We start from the raw sequence: 18,155 nt of genomic DNA, 5'->3' as shown, positions 1-18,155 counted from the left end.
GGGGGGGGGCTGGGAAACTGAACTGTACAGGAGCTATAGCTCCAGTGTACAGGAGGTTGAGAATAGTGAAGTCCTGAATAAGATTTCAAGGTTGCAGGGGTGTACCGGCAGGTAGGAAGGTGTTTTGAAATGTGTCTATTTCAACGCCAGAAGCATCTGGAATAAGGTGGGTGTACTTGCAGCATGTGTTGGTATCTGAGACTTCAGTGTTTTGGCCATTTCGGGGACATGGATAGAAAAGGGGCAGAAATGGTTGTTGCAGGTTCCGGGATTTAGATGTTTCCATAAGATCAGGGAAGGTGGTAAAAGAGGGGGTGGTGTAACACCGTTAGTCAAGGACAGTATTATGGTGACAGAAAGGACATTTGAGTACTTGCCAGCTGAGGTTAGAAACAGGAAAGGAGAGGTTACCATGTTGGGAGATTTCTATAGGCATCCGAATAGTTCTGGAGATGTAGAGGAAAGGATTGCAAAGATGATTCTGGATAAGAGTGAAAGTAACTGAGTAGTTGTAATGGGGACTTTAACTTTCCAAATATTGTCTGGAAACACTATAGTTCAAGCAGTTTAGATGGGTCAGTTTTTGTCCAATTTGTACCTGTCAGGCAGGGAGGAAGTGATCAAGTGGGGAAGCTATGGTTTACTAAAGAAGTTGAATCTCTTGTCAAGACGAAGAAGAAGGCTTGTGTAAAGGTGAGACGTGTTTGCTCAATTAGGGTGCTTGAGTGTTACAAGTTAGCCAGGAAGGGGCTAAAGAGAGAGCTAAGAAGAACCAGGAGGGGACATGAAAAGTCTTTGGCAGGTAGGATCAAGAAAAACCCCTAAAGCTGTCTATAGGTATGTCAGGAATAAAAGAATGACTAGAGTAAGATTAGGGCCAGTCAGGGACAGTAGTGGGAAGTTGTGTGTGGAGTCTAAAGAGATAGGAGAGGTGTTAAATGAGTATTTTTCATCAATATTCATACGGGAAAAGGACAATGTTGTCGAGGAGAATACGGAGATACAGGCTACTAGACTCGACGGGATTGAGGTACATAAGGAGGAGGTGTTAGCAATTTTGGAAATTGTGAAAATAGATAAGTTCCCTGGGCTGGATGAGATTTATCCTAGGATTCTCTAGGAAGCTCGGGAGGAGATTGCAGAGCCTTTGGCTTTGATCTTTAGGTCATCACTGTCTACAGGAATAGTGTCAGAAGGCTGAGGATAGCAAATGTTGTCCCCTTGTTCAAGAAGGGGAGTAGAGACAATCCTGGTAATTATAGACCAGTGAGTCTTTCTTCTGTTGTGGGCAAAGTTTTGAAAAGGATTATAAGAGAGATGATTGATAATCATCTAGAAAGGAAAAATTTGATTAATGATAGTCAACGCAGTTTTGTGAAGAGTAGGTCGTGACTCTCAAAGTTGAGTTCTTTCAGAATATGACCAAACAGGTGGTTGAGGGTAAAGCCTTTGATGTAATGTATTTGGATTTCAATAAAGCGTTTGATAAGGTTCCTCACGGTAGACTATTGCAGAAAACACGGAGGCATAGGATTGAAGGTGATTTAGCGGTTTGGATCAGAAAACTCCTTGCACCATTAAATCCATCATACGTGCCTCACTCATTAACACAGTAATTGTCTTAATGAAGGGATGTTTGATGTGTGCCTCCGAATGTAGTGTCCATTGCAGTCCAGTACGTATTGGTTTTTCAAGTCCCTATTAAAGGGACATTAAAAAGAATCCTGAATAATAACCTGAACAGTCTGATATCCTTGGGACATATGTGTTGAGGAGCCTGGGTAATTCAGCGGTGGAGGATCAGCCCCGTAATATGGAGAGCCATTTTTCATGGCTCTGTTCAGTAGTTGTTCGAAAAATACGTATTAATAAAAAATGTTGCTGAAAGAACCAGGAGGGGGAGATTATCTTTATGCAGTGGGTCAAAATGATCTGGAGTGCACTTCCTCGTGGAAGTAGATCAATAATAACTTTGAAAGAGCTGCAGGATGGGAAAAGTGAGGGCAGTGGTAGAGGACGAGAACTAGGACTAAGTGAATAGCTTCTCCAGAGGGGTAGCACTGACAATATACCAAATTACTGCCTTTTATGCTGTTGCTTATGTTCTTCTGTCTCCTATGCTGCAGTGCAATGGAGCTGACGTGAATGTGATTATAATCCACAGCTACAAATTAAAATAGGTCTACCACATTGTTATTATTCATGCAAGTTGAAGAATAGTAGGATCTACTGCTGCCAACTTTCAATCTTGAATTATCTGTAAATCTGAACGAACTTTGAGTGAAGAGACAATCATGTAAAAGAGGCAGTCTCTCTCCGATCAACCCACTCATGATGTGGATAAAGCACAGCAGTTACAAGTTGCAACTGACTGGAGCACATGAAGTAAAACCCAGCCCCTCCCAACAATATTTGGGACAATTTTGTAAAACTGTACATCACAATTTGCTGTGAGAAATGGCACAGGACATCACTATTACTGATTAATTACTGCACCAAAAATTTTGTCTGATTCTTTTTTTCTTTCCCTTACTGGCTGCAACAATGTTCCTCAACGAAAGAATATGCTTTCACTGGTGCACTAACATGCATCTATTTTTTGTCTCAATGTCTAGCCTTTGTACAGCACTTCCCAGTATTGGGTGACATTGACTAAACTGTCCATTATTGATGTGTTTGCTAATCAGGTTTAGCCCATCTGGCAGTGTTGTTTGCACCGTGCCCGAGCGCCACAGAGCAAGGAGTGAGTCTCCAGGCAAAAATGAAGAACGGAAACAGCCCAACTCTCAGGTAACACCGTCCATGGTAGTGAAACAGTCCTGCCCGTCTCAATGTAATCAACTGCATCCATCCCACCATCAAATTTTTTTTAATGTTGTTCCAGAATTTCTTTCCTCCCCAGTTCTTTCTCTTTTGATGGGATTTACTCAAAATTGTAGGACAGTCCCACTGATGTTGGATTGGAGACGGACTGCAGTGCATTACAATATCCAATGAAAATGTGATTTTTGTTTTGATTTTACTAATGACATTGTGGTGTGGGTGTGTTGATTTCTGGTTACAGCAGGTGCTGTATTTTAGGAACAACTCTGACAAAAGAGTTCAGCGAATTTACCCTCTATCACCCTGACGTTGAATAACATACATGCTTAAATATAAGAATAATAGAGCTTTGCTAAATTGAGACGGTTTTACTAACGCTTTTCATCAGGACAGATGCAAGAATACCAAATTGCAAGTCTCAAACTTTCTTGTGTCATATTCTAATGAGTGCAAGAACGAAAGTTTCAACAACGAAATCTGTACTATTGGGAGTTGATTAATAATGAAATTATTAACAAAATAGCAATGAATCTCTCTATCAGTCTACTGTACACCCATATACCTGGAGATCTTTGGGGACCATCGATTTAGTCACTTGTTCCTCCCGGATTATGAGGATTCTGGAATCCAATATATTTTCTGAAAGAAACCTGTATTGAAGAAATCAACACAAACTGCTTCTACCAGGCAAAGCTGTTCCACTGGATAAATTCTCACACTGAAATAATGAGAATATTTAGAGACAACCCAGGAAAATTCAGCAAAGTGGTGGGGAGGATATAGACTCATTTTGCAGGACAGTTTGGGTGATAAACTGCAAGAGTGTATTGTACCTACATGATATGGGAGCTGGTGGATCCTACTGTAGTTCATTATGGCCATATTTCAAAATTGGCTTGATAGTAGGATGCAGACAATAATAGTGGAAGGATGTTGTGGCTGGACTGGAGGCCTGTGACTACTGGAGTGCCTCAGGGTTTGGTGCTGGATGTGATGCAGATAACTGTTTGTAATCTTTGTCGATGATTTGTTTGAGGATATACAAGGCACAATTAGTAAGTTTGCTGATGATACTAAAATAGGTGGACAGTGAGGAAGGTTGTCAGAAATTGCAGCAGGATGTTGATCAGTTGGGGAAGTGGGCCGAGAAATGGCAAATGGAGTTTAACATAGATAAACGTGGAAAGTCAAATCAAGGTAGGAGTTTGGTGAATGGTAGGCCCTTAAGGAGTGTAGTGGAACAAGGGGATCTGGAGTTCAGGTTCACACTTCTCTGAAAGTGGAGTCACAAGTAGACAAGGCAATGATGAAGGCTTTTGGCACGCTGGCCTTTAGGTATACAGGTTGAGAGGTTATGTTTCAGTTATAAAGGACATTGCTGAGGCTACACTTGGGAGTATTGTGCTCGTTTTGGTCACCTTGTTAGAGGAAGCATGTTATTAAACTGGAAGCAGTGCAGACGTAATTTATAAGGATGTTGCCTGGACTCAATGGTCTTGAGTTATAGGGAGAGGTTATACAAGCTAGGACTTTTTTCTTTAGAGCTTAGGAGACTGAGGGGGATCTTTGGAAGAAATAGCAGGGCATCTCAAACTAAATTGTCCCATTGTACAGATGCAGCATGGTTTCATGAAGGGCAGGTCATGCTTAACTAATCTTTTGGAATTCTATAAAGACATTATGAGCAACGGGGACCCAGTAGGTGTGGTGTACCTAGATTTCCAAAAGGCCTTTGACAAGGTGCCGCACACGAGGCTGCTGCATTAGATAAGGGTGCATAGTGTTACAGGTAGTGTATTTGCATGAATAGAGGATCGGTTGACTGACAGGAAACAAGGAGTGGAGATAAATGAGTGCTATTCTGGCTGGCAATCAGTGACCTGCAGTGTGCCTCAGGGATTTGGGACCACAATTATTTTCACTTCATATAGATGATTTGGAGTTCGGAACTATGTGTACGGTGTCAAAATTTGCAGATGACACTAAGATGAGTGGCAGAGCAAAGTGTGCAGAGGACTGAAACTTTGCAGAGGAACATAGTTACATTGAGTGAGTGGGCAAAGGTCTGGCTGATGGAATACAATGTTAGTAAATGTGAAGCCATGCATTTTTGTAGGAGTAACAACAAAATAGATTTTTACTTGAAAGTTGCAGCATGCTGATTTGCAGAGGAACCTGTGTGTCCTTGTGCATGAATCTCAGAAGGTTGGTCTGCAGGTACAACAAGTAGTTAGGAAGGCAAATGGAATTTTGCCCTTCATTACTAAAGGGGTTGAGTTTAAAAGCAGAGGTAATGTTACAGCTGTACAGGGTGCTGGTGAGGCCACACCTGGAGTACTATGTGCAGGTTTGGTCTCCTTAAGAATGGATGTGCTGGCATTGAATTAGATTACTTACAGTGTGGAAACAGGCCCTTCGGCCCAACAAGTCCACACCGACCCGCCGAAGCGCAACCCACCCATACCCCTACATTTACCCCTTACCTAACACTACGGGCAATTTAGCATGGCCAATTCACCTGACCTGCACATCTTTGGACTGTGGGAGGAAACCGGAGCACCCGGAGGAAACCCACGCAGACACGAGGAGAACGTGCAAACTCCACACAGTCAGTCGCCTGAGGCGGGAATTGAACCCGGGTCTCTGGCGCTGTGAGGCAGCAGTGCTAACCACTGTGCCATCGTGCTGCCCACACTGGAGGGGGTGCAGAGGAGATTCACTAGGTTGATTCCGGAGTTGAGGGGGTTGGCTTATGAGGAGACGCTGAGTAGATTGGGATTGAGAATGAAGAGGAATCTTTATAGAACTATATAAAATTATTAAGGGAATTGATAAAATAGAAAGAGATAGGATGTTTCCACTGGTAGGTGAGACTAGGGCAAGAGGGCATGGCCTCAAGGTTAGAGGAAGCAGGTTTAGAACTGAACTGAGAAGGAACTTCTTCACTCAGAGGGTTGTTAATCTGTGGAATTTCTTGCTCAGGGAAGTAGTTGACGTTACTTCAGTAATCGGTTTTAAAGCTAAGGTAGATACTTTTTTGAAAAATACAGGAATTAAGGGATATGGTGAAAACACGGGTAAGTGGAGCTAAGTCTACGAAAAGATTAGCCGTGACTTTATTGAGTGGTGGAGCAGGCTCAAAGGGCCAGACGGCCTACTCCTGCTCCTAATGTTCTGAATGTTCTTAATAGAGGTGAATAAGGTCATGAGAGGCATGGAGGGGTGAATGCCCTCAGTCTTTTTCCAGGGTTGTAGAATCAAGGACTTGAGAGCATCAGTTTAAGGTTTATGGGAAAAGAATAAAAGGGAACCTGAGGGTAACGTTTTTACACAGAAGGTGGTAAGCATATGGAATGAGCTGCCAGCGGAAGTGGTTGAGACGGGTACATTCCCAATTAAAAGGCATTTGGACAAATTCGTGGAGGAGAAATGATTAGAAGGATATGGGCCAAGTGCTGGGAAATGGGGTTAGCATGGAGGGACGCTTTGGTTGGCATGACCAGTTTGGGCCAAAGGGCCTGTCTCCGTGCTGGGGCACTCTATGACATCTGTAGCAAGTGTTGGTTGCTTGAGGAACTCTGGCTTCAGTTGATGAACTGGACTCTGAATTTTGAACACTGCCACACATCAGGTCGGGGGAGTAAGCTGGGCATTGCTTGTTTCAAGAGGCAGTCACACTCCCTCGATTAACTATCTCAAATTTGGTTAGTGGTCAGGGATAGGAGGGTGTGTCTACAGGCGAGGCAGACGGAGCGATTCAGGAAGTAGTGGTGAAGGAGCCTCAGCCCTTGAGCTTGTCTGACAGGTTTGAGATTCTTGCTCCCTGTGTGGATGAGTGGGGCTGTCGGGAGGTTGAGCAAACTGATCAGAAAGTGAACTATAGTTGTAATTGAGGATAGTATAGTCAGAGGAATAGATATCTTTCTCTGTGGCTAGGATCGAGCGTCACCAAAGCCTGGTCCCCAGGTTAAGGATATCTTCTGGGCTGCAGTGGAGCTTAGAGTAGGAGGGAATAGATCCTGTTGTCATGGTCCACATAGGTACCAGCGGTATAGGCAGAAAGAGGCTCTGCTGACGGAATATGAGCAGCTAGGGGATAAACTAAATGCAGAAACTAAAAGGTGGTAATCTCCAGAACACAGAACAATACAGCACTGTACAGGTCCTCTGGCCCACGATGTTATGCCAACCTGTGAAACCAATCTAACCTACACTATTCTATTATCATCCATCTATTTATCCAATTATCATTTAAATGCTTTTCATGTTGGCATGTCCATTACTGTTGTAGGCAGGGCATTCCATGCCCTTACTACCGAGTAAAGAACCTACCTCGGACATAAGTCCTATATCTATCACTCCTTGGTTTCAAGCTATGTTCCCTCATGCTAGTCATCACCATCTGAGCAAAACTGCTCTCTCTCTCAACCTGATCTAATCCTCTGATTATTTTGAATGCCTCTATTAAATCACCTCTTAGCCACCTTCTCTCTAATGAAAACAGCCTCAAGTCCTTCAGCCTTTCCTCATAAGATCTTCCATCCATACCAGGCAACATTCTGGTAAATCTCCCCGTACCCTTTCCAATGCTTCCGCATCCTTTCGATAATGTGGTGACCAGAACTGTATGCAATATTCCAAGTGCGTCTGCACCAAAGTTTTGTACAGCTGCAATATGACCTCATGGCTTCAAAATTCAAGCCCTCTACGAATAAAAGCTAACACACCATACACCTCCTTAACAACCCTATCAACCTGGGTGGCAACTTTCATGGATATATGCGCATGGACACAGAGATCTCTCTGCTCATCCACTCTACCAAGAATCTTACACAATCACCTGATGAAGGAGTGTCGCTCCGAAAGCTAGTGTGCTTCCAATTAAACCTGTTGGACTATAACCTGGGTGTTGTGATTTTTAACTAAGAATCTTACCGTTAGCCCAGAATCACTTCACACTTTTCCACATTAAACTCCATTTGCCACATCTCAGTCCAGCTCTGCAGCTTAACTGTGTTCCTCTGTAACCTGCAACATCCTTCCGCACTGTCCAAAACTCCATTGACTTTAGTGTCATCCGCAAATTTACTAACCCATCTTTCTACGCCCTCATCCAGGTCATTTATAAAAATGACAAACAGCAGTGGCCCCAAAACAGATCCTTGCAGTACACCACTAGTAACCAAACTCCAGATGAACATTTCCCATCAACCACCACCCTCTGTTTTCTTACTGCTAGCCAATTTCTGATCCAAACCACTAAATCACCCTCAATCCGATGCCTCCATATTTCCTGCAATAGCCTACTGTGAGCAACCTTATCAAACGCTTTATTGAAATCCATGTACATCATATCAACTGCTTTGCCCTCATCCACCTGTTTGATCACATTCTGAAAGACCTCAACTTCCCTTCTCAAACAAGGGCAATAACATTTGCTATCCTCCAGTCTTCTGGCACTATTCCTATAGACAGTGATGATTGAAAGATCAAAGCCAAAGACTCTGCAATCTCCTCCCTAGCTTCCCAGAGAATCCTAGGATAAATCTCATCCAGCCCAGGGAACTTATCTATTTTCACACTTTCCAGATTGCTAACTCCCCCTCCTTATGTACCTCAATCCTGTCTAGGCTAATAGCCTGAATCTGAGTATTCTCCTCAACAACATTGTCTTTTTCCTGTGTGAATATGGAGGAAAGATATTCATTTAGCACCTCTCCTATCTCTTCAGACTCCACGCACAACTTCCCACTATGGCCCTTGACTGGCCCTAATCTTACTCTAGTCATTCTTTTATTCCTGACATACCTATAGACCGCTGTAGGGTTTTCCTTGATCCTACCTGCCAAAGACTTCTCATGTCCCCTCCTGGCTCCTCTTGGCTCTCTTTAGCCCCTTCCTGGCTAACTTGTAACTCTCAAGTGCCCTAACTGAGCCATCACGTCTCATCTTTACATAAGCTTTTTTCTTTGTCTTGACAAGCGATTCAACTTCTTTAGTAAACCACAGCTCCCTCACTTGATCACTTCCTCCCTGCCTGACAGGTACATACTTATTAAGGACAGTAGTAACTGTTCCTTGAACAAGCTCCACATTTCAAATGTGCCCATCTCCTGCAGTCTCCTTCCCCATCCTGTGCATCCTAAATCTTGCTAATCGCATCATAATTGTTTTTCCCCCAGCAATAACTCTTGCTCTGTGGTATATGCCTATTCCTTTCTACTGCTAAATTAAATGTAACCAAATTGTGGTCACTAAAACCAAAGTGCTCACCTGTCTCCAAATCTAACACCTGGCCAGGTTCATTACCCAATACCAAATCTAATGTAGCCACACCTCTTGTTAGCCTATCTTCATACTGTGTCAGAAAACCCTCCTACACGCATTGAGCAAAAATTGACCCATCTAAACTACTTGAAATATAGTATCCCCATTCGATATTGAGGAAGTTAAAGTCCCCATTACAACTACCCTGTTATTTTCGCTCCTATCCAGAATCATCTTTGCAATCCTTTCTTCTACATCTCTGGAATTATTCGGATGCCTATAGAAAACTTCCATCAGCGTAACCTCTCCTTTCCTGTTTCTAATCTCAACCCATACGACCTCAGTAGAGGAGTCCTCAAACGCCCTTTCTGCAATCATAATACTGTCCTTGACTAACAACACCACACCTCCCCCTCCTTTACCACCTTTCCTGATCTTACTGAAACATCTAAACCCCAGAACCTGCAACAAGCATTCCTGTCCATGTTTCCGAAATGGCCACAACATCGAAGTCCCAGGTACCAACCCATGCTGCATGTTCACCCACCTTACTCTGGAGGTTCCTGACGTTGAGATAGAACGAAGAACATTACAGCACAGGAACAAGCCCTTCGGCCCTCCAAGCCTTTGCCAATCCAGATCCTCTATCTAAACCTGCCACCTACTTTCTAGGATCTGTATCCATTTGCTCCCTGCCCATTCATGTATCTGTCTGGATGCATCTTAAGTGATGCTATCGTTCCTGCCTCTGCCATCTCTGCTGGCAACACATTCCAGGCCCCCGCCACCCTCTGTGTGAAGAACTTTCCCCACATATCTCCCCTAAACCTTACCCCCCTAACTTTGAACTCGTGACCCCTAGTAATTGAGTTCCGCACTCTGGAGAAATAGCTTCTTGCTATCCACCCTGTCTACACCTCTCATGATTTTGTAGACCTCAATCAGGTCCCTCCTCAACCTCCATCTTTCTAATGAAAATAATCCTAATTTATTCAACCTCTGTTCAGAGCTAGTGCCCTCCATACCAGGCAACGTCTTGGTGAACCTTCTCTGCAACTTCTCCAAAGCATCCACATCCTTTCGGTAGTGTGGCGACCAGAACTGTACACTGTATTCCAAATGTGGCCGAACCAAAGTCATATACAACTGTTAACGTGAGCAGCCAACTCTTGTACTCAATGCACTGTCCGATGAAGGAAATCATGTTGTATGCTGCATTGACCATTCTACTGACCTGCATTGCCACCTTCAGGGAACAACTGACCTGAACACGCAGGTGTCTCTGTATGTCAATTTGTCCCAGGACTTTTCCATTTACTGTATAGTTTGCTCTTGAATTGGATCTTCCAAAATGCATCACCTCGCATTTGCCTGGATTGAACTCCATCTGCCATTTCTCTGCCCATCTCTCCAATCTATTTATATTCTGCTGGAAGCAGAATAAAAAAAAAGTAGACACACTTCAAACCACCTTCCTGCCTGCTGGTACATTCCTGTGACCTTGACCTCACTCCTCTCAACCTCCTGTACCCTGGTTATACAATTCAGGTTCTCATCCCCCTGTGAATTAGTTTAAACCCTCCCAAAGAGCAGGTCCCACCTACCCCAGAATGAGCCCCAATTCTCCAGATATCTGAATCCCTCCCTCCCTCCCTGCACCATTCCTGTAGCCACATGTTCAACTGCGCTCGCTCTCTCTCTCTCTTCCTATTTCTATTCCTTCCCTCGCTTCCAAATGGCACGGGTTACAAACCAGAGATAGGTCTAAGCTTCCACCCTAGCTCCCTGACTTCTGCCTCACATCCTCATCCCCTTTCCTAACTATGCCGTCGGTACCTACATGGACCACGGCTTGAGGCTGCTTCCACCACCACCTCAAGGATCCAGAAAACATGATCCGAGTCACCACCGACCCTGGCAACACACCAACCATGAGTCTCTCTCATTCCCACAGAACCTCCTATCTGATTGCTACATTACTAGCTGAGCCATGAGCAAATTGGCAGAGGGTCAAAAAGATTGAAGAGCTAAAGGTGTGGCTCAGAGGTTGGTGTGGGAGAAATAGGTTTGAATTCATGTACATTAACACCAGTACTGGGGGAAAGAGGGAGCTATTCCAATGCAACAGGTTCCATCTGAATCCTGCTGGTGAGGAGGACTCAGCAGAGTTTATTAAAGTTTCCAGAACAAATCATAGGACAGAAGTATGGAACAAGTCTAGAATCTAATTTCGGGCACAGCAGATAAGGGGGCAACAATGAGAAGGGGGGGAATCAATGTAGGACTGAGGCTGTCTTAAATATGTGCAGTATATCAAGCAAGGTGAATGAGCTTGTAGCGCAGATTTAAATTGGCAGATTCGATGTTGTTGGTATTGTAAATGTGGCTGCAAGGGGATCAGGGCTGGGAATTAAATATCCAAGAATACACATCCTACTGAAAGGATAGGCAGATGCGCAGAGGGTTGCCTTGTTAGTAAGAAATGAAATTAAATTGATAACAAGAAATGATATAAATTTGGAAGATGTAAAATTTGTGTGGCTAGAGTTGAGGAACTGCAAAGGGGAAAAGACCCTGATCGGAGTTATGTACAGGCCTCCTTAAGATAAAGACCCCTCAAGAGGGGCCTGTTGGTTCGAGATCGGTCAAAAGAATCAATGGAATGCGATCTGTACAAAAGCAAGGGTCATTAGTTTATTGAATTAAGGCACCTTGACGCAATTCTGTCCAGCAACACAGAAGTTAAAGCTTCTGTGTTCCATGGTGAAGTTGCGCAATTACATTAAAAAATTACACATTACTGTGTTTTTTAAGAGACAGTACAGACTTAATTACAAGAAAAGACCAATCAAATGTAATAAGGTGACATGATTGACAGCAGGCTAATCCAATGATATTCCCTGGGAAAGGGATCTTAATTACATAAATCGTCATGTCATGGTAGCAGTTCAAGGTTAGTTCAAATACCAAATCACTGTCTTATGATTCATATTATGAAAACTCCATTGTTTTCTCTTATCTCTAAATACAGCCAACTTAGCAAAACATCAGTTCAAGGTCACAGGGTCAAATCATTACTTGCAGCCATTTAGTTGTTATTTTAAATTGAAAAGCCATTGTGGTTAATAAAAATCTACATATACTTGTTGCTTCTGACAACAGCCTAAATTCAAATTTTAGATCCTCACTCATAGCAGTAGTCAGGATGTGGGGAAGAAACAAAATTGGGACATAGAAAAGTCAAATAAGAAAAGCAGTATTACAATAAACATGTGGGGCTTCAATGTGCAGATGGACTGGGAAAATCAGGTTGGATCTCAAGAAAAGGAATTCGAGGAATGTCTACAAAATGGGTTTTTTGGAGCAGCTTGTGGTTGAGCCAACTAGGGAACAGATGCAGTTTTGGATTTGGTGATGCATACCTGAGGTAGACTTGATTACTGAGTTGAAGGTGAAGGAACTGGTAGTGGGTAGTGACCATAATATGATCAAATTCACCCATGCAGCTTGTGAGAGAGAACCTGGAATCAGACATAATGGTACTATAATTGAGTAAAGGTAACTATAAAGTCATGAGCGAGGAGCTGGCCAGAGTTGTTTGGAAGGGATGTGAAGATAGTGGAGCAGCAAAGGCAGGAGTGTCTGAGGGTAACTAGGGAGGTACAGCCAAAATTCACCTTGAGGAAAAAGGAAGAAAGACAAGGGGAAGATGAGGTAACCATGCCTGACAAGGGAAGTCAGGGACAGAATAAAAGAAAAACACTTACAATGTAGTGAAGCTTATTGGGAAGCCTTTCAAAACCAGCACAGAATAACTAAAAAAGCAAGAAGAGGGGCAAAGATGAAAAATGAGGGTAAGCTAGCTAGTAATATAAAAGAAGACCGCATGAGTTTTTAGATCTGAGAGAGAGGCACGAGTGCTTGTATCACTAGAAAATGAAGCTGGAGAAATGATAATGGGGAACAAAGAAATGACAGAGGAACTGAATGGTACTTTGTATTAGTCTTCACAGCGGGAGACACCAGCACCATACCTGATCTTCAAGAATTGGGGCAGGGATGAGTGTTGTGACCATCATTTGAGGAGAAGATGCTGGGGAAGTTGAAAGGTCTGAAGGTGGATAAATCACCCAGACTGGATGTACTAAATCCCAGAGTCCTGAAGGAGACAGTTGAAAAGTTATAAAAGTATTGGTGATCTTTCAAGAATCACTGGAGTCAGAAAGGGTCCCAGAGTCCTAGAAAATGGCTAGCACAACACTCCTATTCCAGAAGGGAGGGTGGCAGAAGACAGAAAACTATAGGCCAATTTGCTTGACCTTGGTCGTTGGTAAGGTTTCAGAGTCTTATGTTAGGGATGAGATTGCAGAATACTTCGAAGTGCATGTTAAAACAGGGCTGAGTCAGCTCAGCTTCATGAAGGGAGGTCATGCCTAACAAATGTTAGAATTCTTTGAGGAGGTAATGAGCACGTTTTACCAAGAGCCAGTGGATGCAATCTATTTGATTTTCCCGAAGGCCTTTGACAAGGCGCCATGCAGAAGGCTGCTAAATAAGATAAAAGCCCATTGTGTTAGGGGCAAGGTACTGGCATGGTTAGAGAATTGGAATAATGGCAGAAGGCTGGGTGTGGGGATAAAGGGGTCTTTTTCAGGATGGCAGCTGGTGACTAGTGGATCAGTGTTGGGACCACAACTTTTCACAACTCACAGGATGAGGACATCGCTGGCTAGGCCAGCAATTATTGCCCACAGGACAGTAAAGGGTCAACCACATCACTGTTCACATTAATGATCTGGATGAAAGAACGAAGGGCATAGTTGCTACGTTTGCAGATGACACAAAAGGTCAAGAGGCAGGGAGACTGCAGAAGGACGTGAACAGGCTGAGAGTGGGCTAAGAAGTGGCTGATGGACTATAATGTGGGAATGTGTGAGGTTATGCACTTTGGTTGGAAGATTAGAGGTGTAGACCATCTTCTATTTAGGGCAAGTTTTTGAAGTCTGAAGCATGAAGAAACTTGGGAGTCCTAGTTCAGGATTCTCTTAAGATTATCATGCAGATTCAATTGGCAGTTAACAAAGCAGTATTGATGTTCATTTCACGAGGGCCAGAGTACAGAAGCAGAGATGTATTCCTGATGCTGTATAATGGTCAGACTGCATTTGGAATATTGTGTGCAGTTTTGGGTTCAGTAACTAAGAATATGCTGGCATTAGAAGGGTCCGGAGGAGGTTTACAAGAATACAGTGTCATCGGAATGATTTTCTCCACTGTTGCTCTTTACATTAGTAAAGAAGAAAAGGCACTCTGAGGAACTCATTGGCTGTAAACCGCTTTGGGATGCTTTGAGGTTGTGAACTGTGAACTTTCTTTTCTTTTAAAGAGAAGCTGAAGGGTGCAAACAAAAGTCGTCATTCTGACACCTGCAAATTCAGGATATACTGACTTAACCCATGTCTTGCACTTGCCATTCTGTTGTCTCAGCTTCTGCTTTAATGTTGTGTTCACTTACAGGCAGATGAGACTCCCCTGTTTGGTGTCAGTGGCTATGAAGAGTACCTCCGGGACCAAGAAGTGGCTGAGCGCTGGTACCGTTACAACCCTCGCCTGACATGTCTGTACTGCGGCAAGTCTTTTAACCAGAAGGGAAGCCTGGATCGCCATATGCGGTTGCACATGGGCATAACACCCTTTGTGTGCCGAATCTGCGGGAAAAAGTACACCCGCAAGGACCAGCTGGAATATCACATCCGCAAGCACACCGGGAACAAGCCCTTCCACTGCCACGTCTGCGGCAAGAGCTTTCCCTTCCAGGCTATTTTAAATCAGCACTTCAAAAAGAACCACCCGGGCTGCACACTGCTGGAGGGGCTACACAGTATTTCACCAGAGACCACCTCCAAGGGACAGAATGGGGAAGAATCCCCGCCTCAAGATGAAGCGAAAGCCATTGGCGAACTGATTCATACTTCCGTCTCAACTACTGGGCCAGACTGAATGTGCACTGGGGACAGATATTTGTCTGTAGCGCCTCGGTAGAGGGGGGGGGGGGGTCGGGGGTGCTGCTTTTAATTTAGTGTGAACTGTTTCGTTTGGATTTAGAACTGATTATACAAAGCGGTGTTTTCTTTTGCAGGAAAGGAACATTTGTTGTTGCATTGCTCCAAGTTGCATGCAACCATTGCTTGTTTAACCTCATGACTTTCCCCCGCCTTATGAAGATAGCAGCAGAAAGTGATTGGACTGTTGCTGCATTGTGTGGGGGGAGAATGGGGAAGAAAGGTGTGTCATTCTCAGGTTCTTTGAAGACCAGGTAGCTAATGTTGAACAATTAGATCCAACAGAGAGCATTTTGACTGTTTGAATCTTCAAGGGTCCCACCAAGCACCTCACTGTGTGTTACACTCTGGGCCTATTTCTCCACCTATCCTGAAACAGCCCAGGAAACCTGTCTGCAAGATTCAGTGTTACTTCCCCAAAACTGTTTAAGGAACTTATTTGTCGGTGTCAACATTTAGAAGGAACAGAAACAAAACTGGTGCACCTTCTCTTGGGAAGGTGTGAGTGTTGAAGGGGTTGAGGAAAAGGGACTACAGTGGAACTACTTGGGCAGATTCCTCGATGATGGAGTACCAATGCTGTGAATGGAAAACCCTGTGGTTCTGTACATTTCTGTAAACGAATGACAAAAGGTGTTTTTACTATAGGTAGCTAATATGTAAGAGAAATATGGATACTCCAAAGGAATGTGTGTGGCCAGGTTTGACAGTAGATTTATAGTTGAGTGGATTTGTGTGTCGTGCTTGAGTTGTATGTGTGTTTTTCAAACTGGGATATCTCATTATAATGACTGAAGAGCGGTTTTTCTAATATACCTCTTATAGACCATCCAATGAAGCATTTGTGCATGGATTTGTGAAGCTTTTATAAAAAATTATAAATGGATTGGGAAATGTACAGAACACAGAATATTCCATTATTTATAGCATTCTTGGAATAAACTAATTATGTCACTGACTCCTTGATTTTGCTGCAGAAATACTTCTGCAAAGTGGGATTGTTCAGGGTAATTGGGGGTGGGGGGGAGAGACAGAGTTTGGGATGATTTCGCTGACTCACTGGGTGTTTTCCACTGTAGCACATTGACAGACAAGACAGCTTCTCCCTTGCTCACTCTGCTCTTTCCAAACTTGTTTCCCTTTCATCTAACAATTACTGACCCACAAATGCGTTGAAATTAATGCATTAGCACAAAACTGGTGGTAAGGGACATGTGGATGATCATTGGCATTGTTGGAGAAAAATCATTTCTTCTGAGGAATTCAGAACAAGCCCAATAAAATTAGAGGGGCTGTTCAGGAGTGATTTCACACTTAAAGGTACTGGAATTCTGCAACTAACTTTCATAAATAGCTGTTGAGGTTGGGAGTCAATTGAAAATTTCAAAACTGAAGTTGTGGATTTTTTTTTTCTTTGGGTAAAGTCACTCAGCAGGACAGAACCAGGGTGTATAGATAGAGTTATGGTGACAAATCAGCTGTGATCTGATTGAATGGCAGCATTGCCTCAAGGATATCCTCTTGTTATAACTGTACCCTCTTGTTTCAGAGGCTAGTGACAATCAGAATCTTTAGTGAGGGAGATTATCACATCAAAGCAAGGCTTGAAGAGCTTCATAAATCAGCTGTGCCAGTCACATGATTTTAATGATTGAACCAGTAACTTGGCTTTTTATACACTGTAACCTATCCAGTCTGGAAATCTGTTGTTCAGAGACTCCAATTGTGTGGAATGTTTGAGTAGTCAGAGCATTCTCTCTTGATTTGGTTACATTGTGATCTAGTACTCTGCAGGAACATGGAAGAAACAGCACAGTATTTTGATTAAATAAAACAAATTTTATAATTAATTTTTTGTCACTCTTTCAGATAAATGTTCATATGCTTAGTGTCCTCTGGCTCACTCGCTTCTAGTGTTAAGCATTTTAACACCTTTCTACAATCCAGAAAATTCTGAAATCCAGATCCTGTTCGTTCTAGACTGCAAAGGTTACAGTGTATTGAATCCAGTCAGGACAAACACAGGAACAAGATGAATCATTCATTGAGATGATTACAGTAATTAGGCAGCATCAAGGTAGGAAGGAATTTCATATTGAGAGAAATCCTCAGAACAGATAGGTTAGTTAGTTTACAGGAAAAGGGGTAGTAGCCAGTGGAATATTGCGATCTGTAGAGTTTATTACATGGGTTAGAAGGTATTTTGTTGTCTTTTAACATTGCAGAGTGAGAAGGTATACAAAGATGTTCCATCAAACTAATTCTCATAAGCAGATGCTTACAATTACATTTACCCGTCTGTTTCCCTCCATCACTATTAATGTAGTTTCTACCTCATCACTAACCCTGGCAGTGAATTCCAAACCCTGGCAGTGAATTCCAAACCCTGGCAGTGAATTCCTAACCCTGGCAGTGAATTAAAAAAAAACGTTATCATGTCCTTTATCTCACTTAATCTTCTATCGATGGCCCTTGCTCTTGACTCCTCAACACTATAAATTATATCCCCTTCTAAATTTTAAATATTCTGTATTTACCATGGTTTTAACAAGAAAAATTTAATTTTACAAGTTTTTGTATTTCCTTTCACTAGTCAAGTCCGTTCAGGAATCTGCACTGCATCCTCTCCAAAGCTGTAATATCTTTTACATTGTATAGGTCAATCTGCAGACATTACTTTGTCTGAAATTTTGATGCTTTATCCCTTAACTTCTTTTTATATACCTCGAGATAAAACAGACTAGAATTCCATTTTTTTTTAAAAACTTTATCCAATTTCAGTGTTGCACTGAATGTTTTGCAATGTTTAAAAGACTGTACTATCCAGAGCTCCAAGTCCACTCCCAATCAGAATAATTTCTGCTGCTAACTGTACCAAAATGCATCACCCCATATTTGCAGTTACTTGCATCTAACTCCTTTCAGCCCATTCCCTCTATCTGGTGGGTTTCCTTTAGTCTTCTAAAGAATGAAGTATTCCTCCTGTTTTGGTTTATCTGCGTA

The 18,155-nt window shown here is 42.8% G+C and overlaps 1 protein-coding gene across 2 annotated transcripts in view; it reads left to right on the top strand.

Moving 5' to 3' along the window:
* zbtb37 (zinc finger and BTB domain containing 37) overlaps nt 1–17,551 on the top strand; it is a 27,630-nt gene extending 10,079 nt beyond the window's left edge. For both annotated transcript variants that reach the window (XM_043700034.1, XM_043700033.1), the window contains exons 4-5: nt 2,688–2,790; nt 14,608–17,551. In XM_043700034.1, the coding sequence (XP_043555969.1) occupies nt 2,688–2,790; nt 14,608–15,090 (586 nt within the window). In that variant the 3' untranslated portion in view covers nt 15,091–17,551. The remainder of the gene's footprint in view (nt 1–2,687; nt 2,791–14,607) is intronic.
* The last annotated feature ends 604 nt before the right edge of the window (nt 17,552–18,155 follow it).

The sequence above is a fragment of the Chiloscyllium plagiosum genome, chromosome 11, assembly GCF_004010195.1.
Source record: "Chiloscyllium plagiosum isolate BGI_BamShark_2017 chromosome 11, ASM401019v2, whole genome shotgun sequence".
Lineage (NCBI taxonomy): Eukaryota > Metazoa > Chordata > Chondrichthyes > Orectolobiformes > Hemiscylliidae > Chiloscyllium > Chiloscyllium plagiosum.
Note: the sequence above shows the minus strand (reverse complement) of the source record. Positions and strands in the feature narration are given on the sequence as shown.